At 42.7% G+C, this 17,375-nt stretch overlaps 1 protein-coding gene and 1 long non-coding RNA gene across 9 annotated transcripts in view; one reads left to right on the forward strand and one right to left on the reverse strand.

Moving 5' to 3' along the window:
• The window catches only part of SLC20A2 (solute carrier family 20 member 2), a 57,549-nt gene extending 51,911 nt beyond the window's left edge, over positions 1–5,638 (forward strand). For 6 of the 7 annotated variants that reach the window (XM_046940073.1, XM_046940074.1, XM_046940072.1 and 3 more), the window contains one exon: positions 4,155–5,638. In XM_046940073.1, the coding sequence (XP_046796029.1) occupies positions 4,155–4,319 (165 nt within the window). In that variant the 3' untranslated portion in view covers positions 4,320–5,638. Of the gene's footprint in view, positions 1–204; positions 285–4,154 lie in introns of those variants that run through there. The other variant, XM_046940075.1, reaches the window with a different exon arrangement.
• Positions 1–17,375, reverse strand: part of LOC107051772 — a 45,730-nt gene that overhangs the window by 12,216 nt on the left and 16,139 nt on the right. The window contains exon 2 of one of the 2 annotated variants that reach the window (XR_006939256.1): positions 5,650–5,825. This is a non-coding gene — a long non-coding RNA (uncharacterized LOC107051772). Of the gene's footprint in view, positions 1–4,937; positions 5,826–17,375 lie in introns of those variants that run through there. The other variant, XR_001463648.4, reaches the window with a different exon arrangement.

Consider the following 17,375-nt stretch of genomic DNA (forward strand, 5'->3'; position numbering starts at 1 on the left):
GTAGGGGCATCTGGCAGTGAAAAGCCTGGTTTCCTCCAAAGGTGCCATTCGAACCTGGTCGTGTAGCGTTTCTCCCTTGTTCAGAGGCTGCGCACCATTCACCATTTATACTTCACTTTCTTGATAAGTGCATGGCATGGGATTTCCTGCATATAACTCTTGTACTACAGGTTTTCCATCTGTCTTTTTTTTATTTCTTCACAGTGGATTTTGCATTGAAGTAATGTGTGCGCTAACGGTACTTGTAGCCTCAAATGTGGGTATTCCAATAAGCTCCACCCATTGCAAGGTATTGGAGTTTGCAGTGACCCCATCAGTAAATCACATCACTAGGACAAACCATAACAAAATACGAGATATACCGATTGCTGCAGATTGCCTTCACTACGCGATGCACCGTGCAGACAAAACACCAAAGACTGTATAAAGCAGGTTCAGCTGAGCAAAGTCAGCGTTACAAGTAATTGCACAAAAGTCTGGAATGTCTTTGATCCTTGCCTCGTCGTACTGAACTAATATAGACTTCTTAAAATAACATAGGCTCGTAGTTTGTGTGATCCGGGTTACATGTAGTTTAGAGCTGCTTGTATAAAAAAAACAGCGTTACATCCTTACGCTAATAATTTCTTTCTTCTATTAAACCAATTCATCCTCACTTTTGTGCATTATAACACAGAATACAGTCTCTGTAATTTGATATTTTATATATAAACATATGTACACATATATACATACATTAAAAAAGCCCAGCTTGAAGTATGGACAAGATTAGTAAAGAGCAGAATTTAATTACGTCACATGCTATAGGAGGAAACCTGTGTAGCGGAATGTAGACATCGCAGAGCATTTGGACATTTGCACTGCAGAAGAACACAGTGGAATTTCATGAGTCCAATATAATTTCTGCCTTCCCTTTGCTTCCCCGTGGACTCCTGGGCACTCAGAGCTGACTGTATGCGTCACCTTCCAGTAGGGTGTGGTGAGGATCCCGAAAGCCAGAGCTGCCAGGAACTCTGCTTTGAGATTTACCACTAAGCCCTAGCAGGGCCAGATCCTGAGGGATTTACTGCTGCATCTGGGTGGCCTTGGAGCCCTCCCAGCTCTGCCAGCATAGGTTTTTGGGGCTCACTGCTCTGCAACGCAGCCGGCAGGCAATAAGATACTGGGCATACTCACCATTGGCATTGAAAGAATCTTAAAGTCCACAAATCTCACAGAACACCCAGAATTAGTTCAGTTGGCCTTTTCTAGTGAAAACTACTTCTTCAGAAAGCTCCACAGTTGCAAAATCATTTCATTCTTTCTGCTGTAGAGTCCTTTGAGCAGTAGCCAAGCCTGGACTGTTCTGAAAGGCTGTTCGCATTTCCCATTGTTGGCCTAACTGGTTCCTCTGATTCGAGCAGGGAAAAAGTTGGTAACACGTGAACCACTTGTGAAAATGGTAGCTCCAAAACACCTCCCTTTCAGCTGACTCAAAGTCAAATGCCCAATGAAGAATTTGCCAGGGAGAATAATGCAGCTTTGATTATCTGCACTGTGTGCCTGCAGCACTTCTAGTCAGCAGTCAGAAAAGAGAAAATACACTTTAGTGCAGACAAATAGCCCAACTTTAAATGCAAAAGGAAAATTTCTTGGAAGCCATCAGCTAATGAGAGGGCTGTGTTAGAATATATTCATTGACTCAACACAGTCAAAGGCTTGGTCTTTTTGAAGGGCAGGGCACATTAACTCTTTAAAAAATGCTTCCATAAAAGCAATTAATGTGGTTAAGTATTCACCTCCTACCTGCAGCTTGCTATGTATAATTATATAGGTTGTTCTTAATGGGAGAATCTACCTCCTAACAGGATTAGGCTGTTCCAGAACATCACACTACTACACCAACTCAGTGTTTCAGCAAAACAAAACTGTGAGTTGAGAGATCAATTGGTCAGGGGGCCAGTGAAGGCATAAGAGAATGATTATCTGTCATTCACTCCATGGGAAAATGTCTCTCTGACAGCATTGCCTGCTCCTCCATCTTTCCCTGTGGAATTTGCTGCAGACACATCGGAGAAGCAATTGCTTCTCTGATTGAGACAGAAGTGTCTTTTTTTTTTCAATCAGCAGAAACATGATTTCACCTGTTCAGCCTGTCTTGAGGTTTAACATGGAAAAGCCAGTAAACTCTGAATGCATGCCTCCCCCTTTTGCTGCCCAGGTAGGCAAGTAGTTAGTGCTGGGTCTCACACACAGTGCCTGTTGTTTACTGTAAAATGTGAGATCTACAAACAGGTGCTTCTCAGCTGTAGCACACTGAGAAAAACAGAGTGCAGGAGGTAGGTGCTTTTTCTGTGCAAAAGCAACTTCGTTGAAGTCACACTGCCAGGTCTATTTTGCTGTTACTATTTAGGGTGTTGTAAACACTCTGTGTTGCTATTAACAGAGTTATGGTAGTTTGGGTATTATTTTGATGCATCGTTGCACAGGAACAGGAGAGACAAAAACATTCCTGTATTTCCTGTTGATCTGCTCTAAGCAGAGCATACTGAAGGCAAACTGCACTGGTTTCAAACCAATCTCGAAGTAGATGTCATCTGAAATTCCACAGAAGGTGTATTTGCCCTACACCGAAGTTTTAGCTACTCTCCTAACCTTTAGTCCATCTGAATTATTATTAATCAACTAAACTTTAATGATGTTTAAAAGAAATTACCAATGCCATCATTGCTGATACCTTTTAAATTTCAGGAAGGACTCAGAGATTACCATACATAAATTTCAGGCTTGCTCAATAAACACTCCTTGTTGTAGCATGTCACACTGGCGCTAAAAGCATGCAGAATGTAAAGCAGAGCCTAACAGCTGAGCAGCTGGAAAAGCACTGTTTCCCTGGATTAGCAACTGAGATGTTCAGAAGCTGGGAGTTTCTCTTAGCTGGACAAGGTGCTGCTTTTTCTCGAGATTCCTGAAAGCCACATACAGACAGGCCTCGTGGTCCCCCCAGCTAAGCACAGCCTAGCGCATTGTCCAGTCCTGGTGTATTCAGATTAAATATTATCTAGCAAATTTCCTTATTGGATCATGTTAACCTACAGACAAAACAAAACAATCTGTTAGTTTTATTCCCTCAGATGTATACCTCCTGTAAAGCACGGTCCTTCAGCTAATTTCACAGTCTTGAAGCTGACCTTCAAAGCGCTGGGTCCACTCCTCTATGAGGATATCTCATGCTTTCTTTAAACCAAGGCCTTTCAAGTCCCAGAACATCAAGTTTAGTTTTTCCTTGTTCTGTCACAGGAGCATTTGACTCAGTGATACGAGTGATAGGGTTGTCAACAAAGCACTCTTACCTCTAAAAAGAGAGGTTAGGCAGCAGTTAGAAGTTATGTAGGTATTAACAAAGATGTGGATCAGATATCCTCTCCTCTCACACTCCAGCATTTATAATTTCCCTGGCTCCACACATCAGTTGCTTGTAGTCTATAGATAGGGACTAATACTCCCATTAAGAAAATGAACGAGGAAGAGGAAGCAGGGATGGCATTTCAGTCTGCAGGAGGGGAGCATAAGCCTGGTTGTGTATTGGAGTTCCAGTTCCTTCAAAACTGAATATTCTTTCCACATCCCTTGCTGCTTTTACTATCTGCTTTGAATAGACTTGTATGAGTCTACATAGTTTTGTTAGTGGCAGAGTGGCCATAATAATATGCAGGGTTTACAGCCAAGTTCATGAGCTGAAAACACATTTGAAGGAATAAATGATAGATAGTAGCTTTACCTTTGCTGCAGCGTGTTTTATCTCTGAAAACACTAATCTCCTCAGATGCCCTGTTAGTGTCTGAGAGGATATTTTGGCAATTTACCCATTCCCCATCTGAAACCAAGCTTCTTGATATTCCTGTAGTTTGCATGCCCCCTAGCATCAAGCTGATGTGTTCATCTGCAGGGAGGATCTTAGCTCCGGGTGCTTTGCTTGGTGGCTGGTCTAGAAAGGCTGACTTTCTGTGGAGGGCTTGACTGAGGGCAGTCATCATCACCAGAAGCTCTATATCTCACTGCGCCGGTTTTGAGCATCGCCTGGTATCAGCTGACTGGCATTGGTGTAGACATGGTGCGGGAACTGGGACATACCCCTCACATCTCTCCTTTCTCTCTCCTCCCACGCTTACAAGGTGGGCTCTGTGGTGGCCGTCGGCTGGATCCGCTCCAAGAAAGCTGTTGACTGGCGCCTCTTTCGCAATATCTTCCTGGCCTGGTTTGTGACTGTCCCAGTGGCTGGCTTGTTTAGTGCTGGGGTAATGGCACTGCTGATGTATGGTATCCTGCCTTACGTCTGAAGAGCCGCAAACAGGGGAAGTAGCCAAGCTAGCATCAAGGAGAGAAGCGTTCCCATGAAAGGACCGGTCGGAGAGAATCCATCTTCCATATCTAACTTCTTATCTACTGTACATAACAATGTATCATATTGGTGACATGGTGATGTGGTGCCATTTCTTATGTATTAAATAAATATATATGCATATAGTAGGTAACAATACCTAAGTTATATTATTAGTGGGGTGAAAATAATTGCCTAGAATTTAATATTTAGAAAAAAAAATTGTACATAGTGTATCATTTTGGTGGCAATTTTTTAATCTTTTGAAGAGAAGTATGGATTAGGAAATGTTATTGTCCATTTGATATAAGAAGCGAGGTACAGGACTGCATAACACATGAATTTTTTTAAAGCTAATAAGATACTGGAACAAAATGTGCATAAAGTGCTTTTCATAAGATAACTGTTCATATCATATTGATCTTGGTGTATCATAGCATAATGGTTATGGCTTTGTAAATACTTACAAACAGTAACTCTTAAACGGTGCATTTCCCTTATATATTTTGGATAAGAAAGTTTAGGAAGTACCAAAGAAGCAGGGGAATAGCTTGCCAGTAATACATTTTTGTCTACACGTGTGGGTGTGTGTTGTGTTTCCTCACCTCTAATTTAGCACTATTTTCACCAAGCTACCAACAGCCAGGCTCTTCCCATCTTAATGTAACCGAAAACAAAAGAAAACAAAAAAGCACACAAAAAAGTTTATTCTACTTGTTCTTGTTGCTTAGTAGGCAGAACACTGTTGTCCACGCTAGCTGGAAGTCCACTGACTTTGTTTTGTGAAGTGTCTCACTGCTTACTTTCCACCTTTCCCTCAAGTCCTGGCCCCGTTGCCCTGCCATCAGTCCAGTGCCAGCACAGACCATCAGTCTTCTCTGTCTCTGTCCAGTGAGCCATGTCTGCCTGCCTTCTGGTACAAGAGTGGGGCTGCCTGGCGTGGCTGCTGGGCCACAAAACCCACTCAAGCCCGACTTTCGTGGCTGGGAGCTTTGGCTGTTGGTGGCTAGTGCTTGGGATGCAATTCCTCATGGCAGCTCAGGGGACTTGATGCAGGAGGTGGTGAGCTAAATCCCTGCACAGCTTCGGGAAGCACATTTGGGTGACGGTTACTGTTTGGTGGGTGGGAGGCAAAGGGCAAGGGGTGTCTGGAAGAGGTTTGGGAATCTCTTACTGTTTAAATGCTGCTAAAATTTTGATAAACGGTCTTGGTACTCCATTGTGACTTTTCCATTGGTCATTCATACTAAATTTATAATAAAAGATAAACAGCCCCGATCACTTTTTACCTCTCATTTTTTGAAGCATTCCTCATCTATGTTAGCCATGCTGAGGAAGGGCACCAAAGCAGGAAAGGCTCACTGACCCATGCCGTCTCCAAGGAGGTGGTATCTGTGCTGCTGACCACAAGCAATGTATGCTGCTCCCAGGGATGTTTGAGATGAATTTGAAAAATTGGAAGGTCCTGGAAAGTTGAACAAAGGAAAGGGAAGTATGAGGTTCTGTTGGCTTTTGGGGCATCGTTTGCAAGCAACAGGGCAGAATTTAGAAGAGGACACCTGCAAGAAGAACTCGCTGGAGGGTAAGGAAGAAACAATGACACCATTTTTGTATACCATGATGTATGAAAAACAATCCATACAGCTCAAAAATCAGAACACGGCCCTAGAGTCAAAATTGCAGCTCCCATACCACAGCTAATGCCCAAATACTCAGTAATTGCCTACTGTGATCTACTCAGCTAGAGCCAGCTTGGCTGATGGCTACCACATGTGCTGAGGCTGGGGCCAGGTAAGGAGCAGACCAGCTTCTACCCAAGCCTCCTAACCTCATCGCTCATCCCACTGTTTTCATGTTATATTATTTAAGTAAGATAAAGAGTCACGAAACTGTAGGAGTTGGTAGGGACCTCCACAGAACTTCCAGTCCAACACCCCTGCTGAAGCAAGTTCACTGGAGTAGGCTGCACAGGAAACCATCCAGGAGGGTTTTACGTATCTGCACAGAAGGAGACTCACAGCCTCTCTGGGCAGCCTGATCCAGTGTTCTCTCACCCTTGCAGTAAAGAAGTTTATCCTCGTGTTTGTATGGAAATTCCTGTGTTCCAGTTTGTGCCCATTGCCCCTTGTTCTGTTAATGGGCATCACTGGAAAGAACCTGGCCCCATTCTCTTGAGACCTGGCTTTTAGATATTTATAGGCATTGACAAGATCTCCCCTCAGTCTTCTCCCCTCCAGGCTGAACTGTCCCAGGTCTCTCAGCCTTCCCTCAAAAGGAAGATGCTCCAGGCCCCTCATCATCTTTGTGACCCCTCACTCTACTCCCTCAAGAAGTTCCCTGTCTTGAACTGAAGGAGCACAGAACTGGACACAGTACTCCAGGTGTGGCCTCATGAGAAAAGAATAGAAGGGGTTCCCTTGATCTGCTAGCCATGCTCTTTTTAATGCACTCCAGGGTCATGTTGGCCTTCTTGTCCACTAAGGCACACTGCTGGCTCATGGCCAACCCATTGTCCACCCAAACACTCAGAACCACCCTGTGCTGTACATCACACCTGCACTGATCTGAAGGATAAAAAGGCTGAAACTTTTTGAGGCTTCCTGGAAAGATCAACCTCTTGAAGTAGAGTGGTTATGTTGCAGTATCACCTTTCATTAGCAAAAGGTTTAACCTTTTCATCTGTGAAGCATGAAGTGTGATGATTTTAATGTCATCACTGGTAGGGCTGCTAGTGTCTATTTTAGCACCAAAGAGATAACCACCAAAGGAGCCCTAATACCAGAAAGATGCTTAATTTTACATGTAATCAATTCCAATCAGAACATGAAGATGAGGACTTTCACTCACACAAAGAATTTTTACCAAGATGGGTAATCAAATGTGCTACAAAGACCTCGCTTCACCCCAACCCAGTCTAGATGTTTGTTAATACATTTAATACACTTTTTCTTTCCCTCCACAATTAGCACACACACAGTTCTTTCTTAACATATATATCTCTACAATCCTATAGCTAATCTAAGACACAACAACAAAGCTATCTAGCCCCTCTCAAAAGGGCAGAATTTTTATATTCTGCCTTGTCTTCTTCCAGTATTCAGCTTCTCACTCAGAAAACCCCTCTGAAAGCCTCAAAGAGCAACATATGTGGTAAAAGCAAGGGGATCCCAACACAGTTTCTGGCCTAAGTTCCAGCATCTGCAACACTAGTGCTATTTTCTCAGCCATAGCACAGCTGTGCCACGTGGAATGACAAGGATGATTACAAGCCCCAGTTTTCTCACCTCATTACCCTTAGTAAATTTAAAGAGAGTGGGAGTCAAAGAATTGCTTAAGTGAAGCAGCCAGTTTAGTTCAGCCACTACAAAACACATTTAAGAGTGAAGAATGAATGCAGAAACATGACTAAAATGTTTGAGGCAACTCTTTTCTCAGAGGAAATGCAAGCAACTTCAAAAAATGAGCTGTCTGCTGTCTCTTACATCATGTAGGGCACCAGTGGTAATATCCTTGACTCAAATCAGATAGAGGAGAGCCAACTGGTAGGGCTGATAAGGGCTAATACGTCCTAATTGCTCTCCTTCCCACTCTCTTGGGCGTCTTCACTCTTGTAGTCTCTGGCCATGGCTCAAAGCTCTACAGAAGCCCAAGTCTGAGCTTCCCTTCCTGGGATATGTGCTGTAGAGGTGTTGGAGCCAGCTTTGTTCTCTGTTAGGCCTGGCTTACTTGCCTTTGGAGCTGCTTTGTTCTTGCACGTCTACCTGATGGTCTCTACAGGGACTGGTTGCTACTACCAATCTTTCTCTGCTTGGCAGCGTGATCACACTAGAGAAGCTGCTGCCTTTCTTATGCTGTGGCAGCCTGTGTTTCCCTGTTTGTCCTCCTGGTTGGTACATCCCTTTTTCCTGCACCTTGCTGTTGGACTCATGACTCCGAAGTGAATACTCTATGCTCTGATGGCAGTTAGAGCTCAGCACTGCTGGAGCTAGGGAACTGCTTATTCCAAACGTGCTGAGATTACTCCTGCTGGATGTAACTTAATGCCACTTGCAGGGTGTATTTGTATATGTATGTTCCTGGAAAATACATAGGGTAGTGTGACAGAAGGGTATGGGACACTACTTAAGGCTTCTTTGTTGTTTGTTAGTAGTAGAGAGACTCAGGTTTCTTGGTGAGAGCTGGTAGCCCAGACCAGGGAACTCCTGAGCTGTGAGGTGGCAGAGTATGGTCTTTAAGAGAAGCAGGTGATGCTGAAAAGGATCTGGATAAATATGTGCTTTTGGAGAACAGAAGGCTGTTTTGATGAAGGTTTAGTTCTATTTATATGCTGATATTTCTCTCTAAGGAAGGCAACTGCTGGAAAGTCTTTTTGAAAAGTTTAAAGATCTCTGACCTTCTCTTCTACCTTGTGTTTATTTTGCTTTAGGGATGCTGAGATGGTTTGATAGATCTGATAGAGCACTGCTTCCATCTCCTGGCCTCAGAGAGAAAGAGAGCTGGAACTGAATTAAGATTTTATTGCCACTATGAAGACCTGTAAGTCCATTCCTTCCACTTAGCAACAGAGCTGAGCAGAAAATAGTTGTAAAACACAAACATTGGAAGAGTATTTTTTTCCCAGAGCTCGAAGGTGAGGTTGTACAAAGATCAAAATCAAATTGTGCTGGCTCTGTGATACTTCATTATCTTAGATCCTAGGACAAAAAGATTACTTCAGTTTCAATGAAACAACTTAGATTGTTGCACTGACTGCCAGAAGTGAACTTGGCTTGTGGTTATCCTACCAAAGTAATCTTTCTCTTAAAACATGTTACTGACCAGAGATGTGTTTTAGCACTGTATGGTTAAACACTTGGTCCAAAGTGTGTTGTGACTTTGAAGGATTTCATATGCATGTTGCATCACTGTTCAAGCTAATTGGAGTTTCCAGAAGTACTTGTAACATCTACACAAATTTGCCATACTGTTAATCAGCTTCTAGATGCAGAGTCTGTTTGTGACGTGGGATCAGCACAAGCAACAAAAACTGGATTCTTTCCTTATCAGTCTTTCTAATTTAAGTTGCTGTCTTAAAACCAACCTCTCAGGCATGGTAGCATCAGGTAACTTTAAGCACATAAAAAGTAGAGGATTTACTTCGGAGAGTTGTTGGGGTATCTACACTCAGTAAAACTAGTAGCTACCTGCCCTGAATAACTTCACAAATACGATTCTAGGCACTATGCCCAAGAGTGTATAAGTCATCAGCACCAGTGCCTAACACCACTTGTTTCCATGGATTAATGGATGGTAGAACCAAGAGCATCATAAGTAGATCTGCTAGTTCTCAGACTAGCCTGGCACATACAAACTTTTAGCTCATATATACAATGCTTATGAGTTGTCATTGCATTTTCAGTTCTGGTGGAGCCGAGCAGCAGATATTACCCTATATAGAACTCCTGGCAAGAGCAAGCATTCAGGATTTTAATACTGCCCTGCACCATTAATGGAAATAAGTCTGCTTTGAAATGTTCTGGTAAAGAGTACTTAAAAGGACTGAAATGAAGTTAACTTCCAAACACAGGGATGACTTTGTCTTATGGTGACCATGAACTCTACTGCTCTCAAATAGATTGTTCCCAGTGCTATGTCTGGTGTCAAACACGTGCCAACATTGCCCACTTCCCTTCATTGAAAAAAATAATGTAATTGCACAAGAAAAATAGTGGGTAGTCACTGGGTAATCACAGCTGTGTTGAAGCAGCTGTTTGAAACAATGGAACAGTGAAGTCTCAAGGAAAAGAACAATATGAGCAGTAACTGAAGAACTGTTTAGATACAGATCATCAGTAGTTTGTGGTTAGCAATGTGCAGATGCTCGAGTTAGGACCACAATGGTGTATTTCCCAAAAGTTAACAAAATTATGTTCCTCTCCAAACAGCTTATTCTTACTGTCAAATGAACTAGGATGCATCAAGATTACTCAGTGTTGCTAAATTTTAAGACTTTCCTGGCCAGGGATAACTTTATTGAGTCTGAGCTATGCTATCTGACTGTGTTTGTCTTCTCACCCACAGCCATTCTCCCCTGGAAAGAAGTCACAGGACTGTAAAGGGGACCTCATTGACTCGGAGGTGTTGATAATGCTCACATTCTTACATGTCTCAGAGTAGTGTCTTCCTTGACAACATTTGTGTGGAGCTGGGGGGTAAAGATAGAAAGGCAGAGGATGAGAGGAAACAGCAATTATGGCAACACAATATCCATGTGTATTAGTTTGCACTGGAATTGAACTGTTTTCTTCACAGTGTCTGATATGATGCTATGTTTTGGTTCTAGGAAAAAAATGTTGGTAACACACCAGTGTTTATAGTTGCCTGCTAAACAGTGTTGTGTAGAGCCAAGGCCATTTGCAGCGAAGGATCCAAGGAGCTGGGAGGTAATAGAATTAGGATATCTGTCTTAAGTGACCAAAGGGATATTCCATGCCATATAGCATCATGCAGAAGGAGTTTCAAAGGGAGTGGGAGCTCATCTGGTTCTCCTCCAATGCTTGGGGATCTAGCTGGGGATCAGTTTAGGGGTGGTGAGCAACTACTTGTGCATCATTTCTTATATACATTTATATATGTTTAGTCATAACTATTATCCTTTTCTTTTTCTCCCTCTTAGTAAATAGTATTATCTCAACTCACAAGTTCTATGTTTTTTAATTCTCTCCCTGATCCCACTGGGAAGGGGGAGAGTGAGAGAATGGTTATGTGGTGTTGAGCTACCTGTCAGGTTAAACCACAGCACTATGGCAAGCCAATGAATATTGTTTCTAATAGCTAAGAGCCTAGGGAAAGCTATAGGCTTTGCGGAAGTTGTATTTGACCATGTTTGCAAGCTATTTAATGGGTAGCCCAGGAAAAATGGGTGGGGAGAAGAAGCCAAAGGATGCATTATTCTTAGTATCATAAGTAGTTAAATGTGTTGCATGATGGCAAATAGTCTTAACTACCAAGAAAGTATGAACAACCAGGAGAAGTTCCACAAAAGAGAGTGGCAAAGAATGAAAGGTTATCTAATCTAGTAAGTGTGTACTGAATCACCTTGGGAAGGAAGGAAAAGGAGGGAGGAGCAGACTGTTCACTGAAAAGACAAATTTCAAAGTGCTCACTGTTAAAATTCCAGGTGCTCTCTGTCACTTCAAAGGCTGTTTGAAAAGGAAAGCTGATGCTGGGTGAGGACATGGCTAACATGAGAGAGAAATGTAATGTAATGTGAGAAGCAGAAGCTCTGCTTTAAGGTGGTCAAAGAAAGTGAATATTTGACTTGGCTTCTTCCAAGATGTTGACTGGCAGCAGTCCTTCTGCTTTGCCAAGCTTGAGTAACTGCAGCACTGTTACATAAAGAGTGATCTACCCTCTGGTCTTCAGCTCTGCTCCTGTAACAACCTGACTTCTTCTCTTTAAAAAGCAAGCCTTAGATAACTTTTCAGTCTCTATGAAATGGACTGAGCTACTTTGCAAGATTTCAGAGGATCAGGGCCAATGAAGTTAGGAATCCAAATGGCAGAGAAGTGGTATCTCAGAACTGAAAGATGGAAATAGTTCACCTTTCTTCACTGTCATAAAAATGAAGTTAACATAGGAAGTTTTTACTGAATTCACCTTTCCCCTTCATCTGCTCTACAATCGCACTGCAGCTTATAAGAGTACTCCGATTTCCAAATAGACTTAGTCATAATCCCTGAGGATGCACCAGAAGGAAAAGAGGAGCTGTGTCAGCCTGCAGCCATCGCTAGGTGGTGCACGCCAACCACCAGCCTGAGCACTGCTTTCTCAGCCTCGTGGGTGCACAGCTGCCAACGCTGGGCAGAGTAGCTACGGGCGAGTTAGAACGAGAGTTAAAATAAGAGAGAAACAGATCTGCATTGTTGTGTATCCTCTAACTGGTCATGCTTATCAATACAGACATATTTTGGGGATTAGGAAAAATTTCTGTAGGACAGGTTTTTTCATGATGAGACAATGTTGAAAGGAATATGTCAGTCACCTGTACAGCTGTGGGTGCCAGGGAGCAGAAAGGTGAGTTCCTTAAGCAGTTTGTTGGCCTGCAGGAATGTCTTGTGGTCCATTAATGAGCCATCTGGTACCACATCAACTCAGCCTCATACAACTAGTTTTCCAAGAGGGAGATTTTAGGTCTACAGAGATTTTAAGTCTACAGCCTGGTCAGGGATGAGGAATACGTTTTGTAAGAGGAGAAACCAGGTTGATGAACAAGTTAAAAGCAAGCCTAAGGAAATGCCTTCTTGTATATCATGCAGTTAAATCTGGGTAACTTGTCACTATAGGATGGTGGGGATGCTAGGGGCTTGCAAGCACTCTATGAGTGCCGGGAAAAACCAAAAACCCTGTCCTCAACCAAAAACCCTGTGTTTTTCATAGAATCATAGAATTACTCAGGTTGGAAAGGACCTCAAAGATCATCATGTCCAACCGCAGCCTAACCATAGTACCCTAACTCTAACAACCCTCTGCTAAATTATCTCTGAGCACCACATCCGAATGGCTCTTAAACACATCCAGGGATGGTGACTCAACCACCTCCCTGGGGAGCCTATTCCAGTGTTTAACCACCCTTTCTGTAAAGAAGTGTTTCCTAACATCCAACCTAAACTTACCTTGGCGCAACTTGAGGCCATTTCCCCTTGTCTTCTCACCTGTCACCGGTGAGAAGAGACCTACCCCGCTCTCACTGTAAACACCTTTCAGGTACTGGAAGAGAGTAATAAGGTCTCCCTTCAGCCTCCTCTTCCCCAGACTAAACAGCCCCAGCTCCCTCAGCCTCTCCTCATAGGGCTGATTTTCCAAGCCCTTCACTAGCCTCGTTGCCCTTCTCTGGACCTGCTCCAGTACCTCCATGTCCTTCTTGTACTGAGGTGCCCAAAACTGAACACAGTACTCAAGGTGAGGCCTCAACAATGCCGAGTACAGGGGCAGGATTCCTTCCCTAGTCCTGCTCACCACACCGTTCCTGATACAAGCCAGGATGCCATTGGCCTTCTTGGCCACCTGGTCACACTTCTGGCTCATATTCAGCCAACTGTCCAATAGTACACCAAGGTCCCTTTCCATCAGGCAGCTTTCCAGCCACACCTTCCCAAGCCTGTAGGGTTGCCTGGGGTTGTTGTGACCAAAATTCAGGACCTGACACTTGGCCCTATTGAAACTCATACCATTAACCTTGGCCCATCAATCCAGTCTATCCAGGTCCCTCTGTAGTGCCCTTCTCCCCTCTGGCAGATCAACGCTCCCTCCCAGCTTGGTGTCGTCTGCAAACTTACTGAGGGTGCACTCAATCCCCTCATCAAGATCATTAATGAAGATATTAAACAGAAGTGGCCCCAGCACTGAGCCTTGGGGGACACCACTCGTGACCGGCCGCCAACTGGATTCAACTCCATTGACCACGACTCTTTGGGCCCGGCCATCCAGCCAGTGCTTCACCCAGCGGAGCATACACCCATCCAGACCATGGGCAGTCAGCTTCTCCACGAGTCCTGGGGTTTTATTTTGCCTTGTTTACTCTGTGTTGATACTATGGAAGCAGACCCTGTGACAAAAGAACTTCATTTATAAGAAGACAGTCTTGAAAATGCTTGCCAAGAAAAAGTTATTCTAAAGATCTCTCTAATTAAGACCAGGCATGCAATAAAATGAGATTCTGATGGGCAGAGGAAGAGCATGAAAGAAAGTAGAGGAGAGAGCAATGAGAAGGAAAAGAGTTCAGGTAGTTAGAGGTAAGCTCTAAAATAAAAATGGAACCAGCACATTTAAAACCACATGATGAAGAAAATCATATGATTAAGTGGCCTTGCTGAGAGATGGATGGCATGGAAGAGCAGAGGTGGAGTTTGGCCACACTTTACAGCCATGACTTGACCTAGGCTGACTAGTAGTCTGTCCTCTGTCATAATAAATGGTTTGAATTCATTTGGCCTCTATTCTCTCCTGAAAGTTTGTTTCTTCCCATTTAGCAAAATGCCATATATCCTGCAAGGGCATCACGTAAAAAGGTCTCCTGAGTGCAGTTTCCACCTAAACCAAGAAACAACCCACATTCTTGTTGCCCGTTGCCTTTTCTTTAATGATTTGCATAACAATTTTTGTTTTTAAAGCAGTGGACTGACTTGCCCATATGTATCCTTTGCAGGTTATGAGATCAGCTTGTATGTACTTGGAGTTAACCACAGGAGAGCTCTCTGGTTTTTTTGTTACCGGGATCTCCCTCCTTTTTTGGAAGTAAGCTTGCTTTTTTTTTTATTTATGTGATATTAAGTTTTGCTGCAGTACAAAGCTCCCATTCCCCTCTCTCTCTGGTTGATGGAGCTGAGTGCTGGGCAAGGTTCTTCTCTGAGCAACAGAAAGAACAATGTATGCCTACTTCTTTCTGCATATGTATGAGAGCTCTATCTATATTCTCAAATTGCGCAATATGATGTTTTTATGTAGTAAAATGGTAATGCTAGCATTTTCCAGCCTTCAGTCAATAGCACCCTATTGTTACTATAGGCCCCTTCTGAGGAAGAGATCCAACTGTGTTTCCCTCCAGAGACAATTCCTGAGCCTTTGCAGAATCTCTTCAACCAGTGAGAGTGCAATCCTTCATGCTCTCTGTTGCAAGCCAAAGCATGTTGTGGTTTGTTATATTGATCCCAATCCCTTTGAATTAAAACTTGGAACACAGTCGAAGTGTTAACTGAGCAAGAGTGTGCCTTAATTTATTAAAACTTGGGAGAGAGCATGGGGAAAAAAAAAAGAAGAAGAAGAAGAAAGAAAGGAGAATAAGAGAATGAGAGGGGCTGGGGAAAAAAAAAAAGAAAAGAAAAAAAAGAAAAGCAAGTCACCACTGCATATCTCTTGATGTCCTGAGGGTTTGTCCACCTCCTTGTTCTTCTGGGTTGGTTGAGGATGTGGTGTGGCCATGAGCCACCACCTGTGGGACTGGCAATTCCTTTTGATGCCATACGATGATTCCTTCCAATTGGGCCAAAAGCCATTGCCAGGTGGAGAGTGCCCAGTATTACATGCCATGTATATACCATACTGGCTGTGCTTCTCCCCTTGCATAGTGGTAGTGGTTGGCAGGGGGAACACCAGTGGCCACATTAAGCAAGAGGACTATCTCCTGACTTCCTTTGAGCTTGAGCACAACATGTGTTTGTTTTGCACCACTCCACAAGAGTGTTACAATACAGTTTTTGTTCTGAGGCCTTCACAAGATTGTTACAGTTCAGTTTCACTAGTCACTAGCTAGCTGCAAGTCCATCTCTTAACCAGAGTGAGAATTCAGTTTTACAGTCCTGTACAGTGTTGTGACAGTGTCTGAGCCAGAAAAAAACATGTTACTTTATTTCCACACTCTCCCTCCAGGGAGCTGTCTGTAGCCCTACAGGATGTTGTCTAGGGCATATCCATGTTTCAGTGGATTCTGAAAAGTAACCTGCTGGTATATTAATGTTCTTTCGGGAGGAAAAAGAACAACCTGAATTTGTTCTCTCACTCCTCAATGCTTAGGATGAAATCGGAAAAATCCTTTTGAGCCCTACTGTCTGTCCAGATTCTGATCCACTCTTTAAAAACATACATGGATTACACAATTCTACTTATGGAACTGAAGAAATATGAAGTTTAATTTCTTTCTTCACGTACGGCAGACCTTCAAGCTTAGAAGCCAGTTTTCCAAGTTTAGTTGCATTGACCAGCTGATCTTTGGTTATTCCAAAGAACCACAGATCTTTGGTTATTCCTCTCTGTTTGGAACATTTATCTCCAATAAAATTAAGCAGGATGTTTCAAAACATTAATATCCAACAGTATGCACAGCACCACTGTGATACTTGTCAAAACAATGAAAGATGAAAGAGACAGTATGATCACAAGACTTATAATGTGTTTGTATTTTAAATTACTTAATATTATGTTAGAAGTGTTTTTTTAAAGCATGTCCACAGGTAATATGAGTCAGAACACTCAAAATGTTTCAGATAATACTGCAGAACAAAAATAATTAGTTTACTGTAGGTAGGAAACTAGTGCATAATACAAACAGTATGGTTGCATCTTGCCCTTCCAGCAGTGTCCAGTAAATCTGTAGTATGACTTCATCAGTTACCAATCAGAAAACATAATGCTAAGTTACAGTACAACTTTTGTTGAAAACCTTTCACTGATTCATTATCATCGTGAAGGCCTGTTATACATCTTGACATAACTGGATATTAATAAAAACAGAGCAGCATTAGTTCTGCCTTTATAGATATTTCTGGAATGCATTGGTATTATTTTGGCTTGTTCTTTTAAATTAAAAGCATGCTCTGCTGTAACACAGCTGAATTTTTCTCCATATAAACCACTTGTACTTAAGAGAGCTCACGATAAAGACAAGTTGAAGTGGCTTGGGCACTGTCAGCTGTCAGATATTACAGTTCAAAGTTGGACTCTTTTCTATTCCAGATTAACAGGTGAGGATTCGGGCAGGTTCAGGTTTGATACCAAGAAAAACCTCTTCTCCAGAAGAGTGATAAGACATTGGAACAGGCTGCCCAGGAAGGTGGTGAAGTCATCGTCCCTGGAGGTGCTCAAGAAACATGTGGACGTGGCACTTAGGGACATGGTTCAATGGTTGTGGTGGTGATCAGCTGATGACTGGACTGGACAATCTTAGTGGTCTTTTCAAACCTTAATGATTCTATGACAGATGTACTGACTCTTAGTTTTCAGTGGTATGGTAGCTATTAACACTTAATGTCATTTGGAAGCTGAAGGTTGTGGATTAAGGCATGCATCATTCTGCTAACTTAAGATGTTCTCATTAGCCATAGTGAGAAAAAAGATGGTATCATTCACTGCTGTCTGAAGTGCAGAATGGTTAAGGACTGATTAGTTGCACAAGCTGCTAGCTACAAGTGATTAAGAACAGAGAAGTATTTCAGTTTGTAAAGAAAACAAGCTTTTAAGACACATATTTCCAGTTCAGCAG

This window comes from Gallus gallus, chromosome 4, assembly GCF_016699485.2.
Source record: "Gallus gallus isolate bGalGal1 chromosome 4, bGalGal1.mat.broiler.GRCg7b, whole genome shotgun sequence".
NCBI lineage: Eukaryota > Metazoa > Chordata > Aves > Galliformes > Phasianidae > Gallus > Gallus gallus.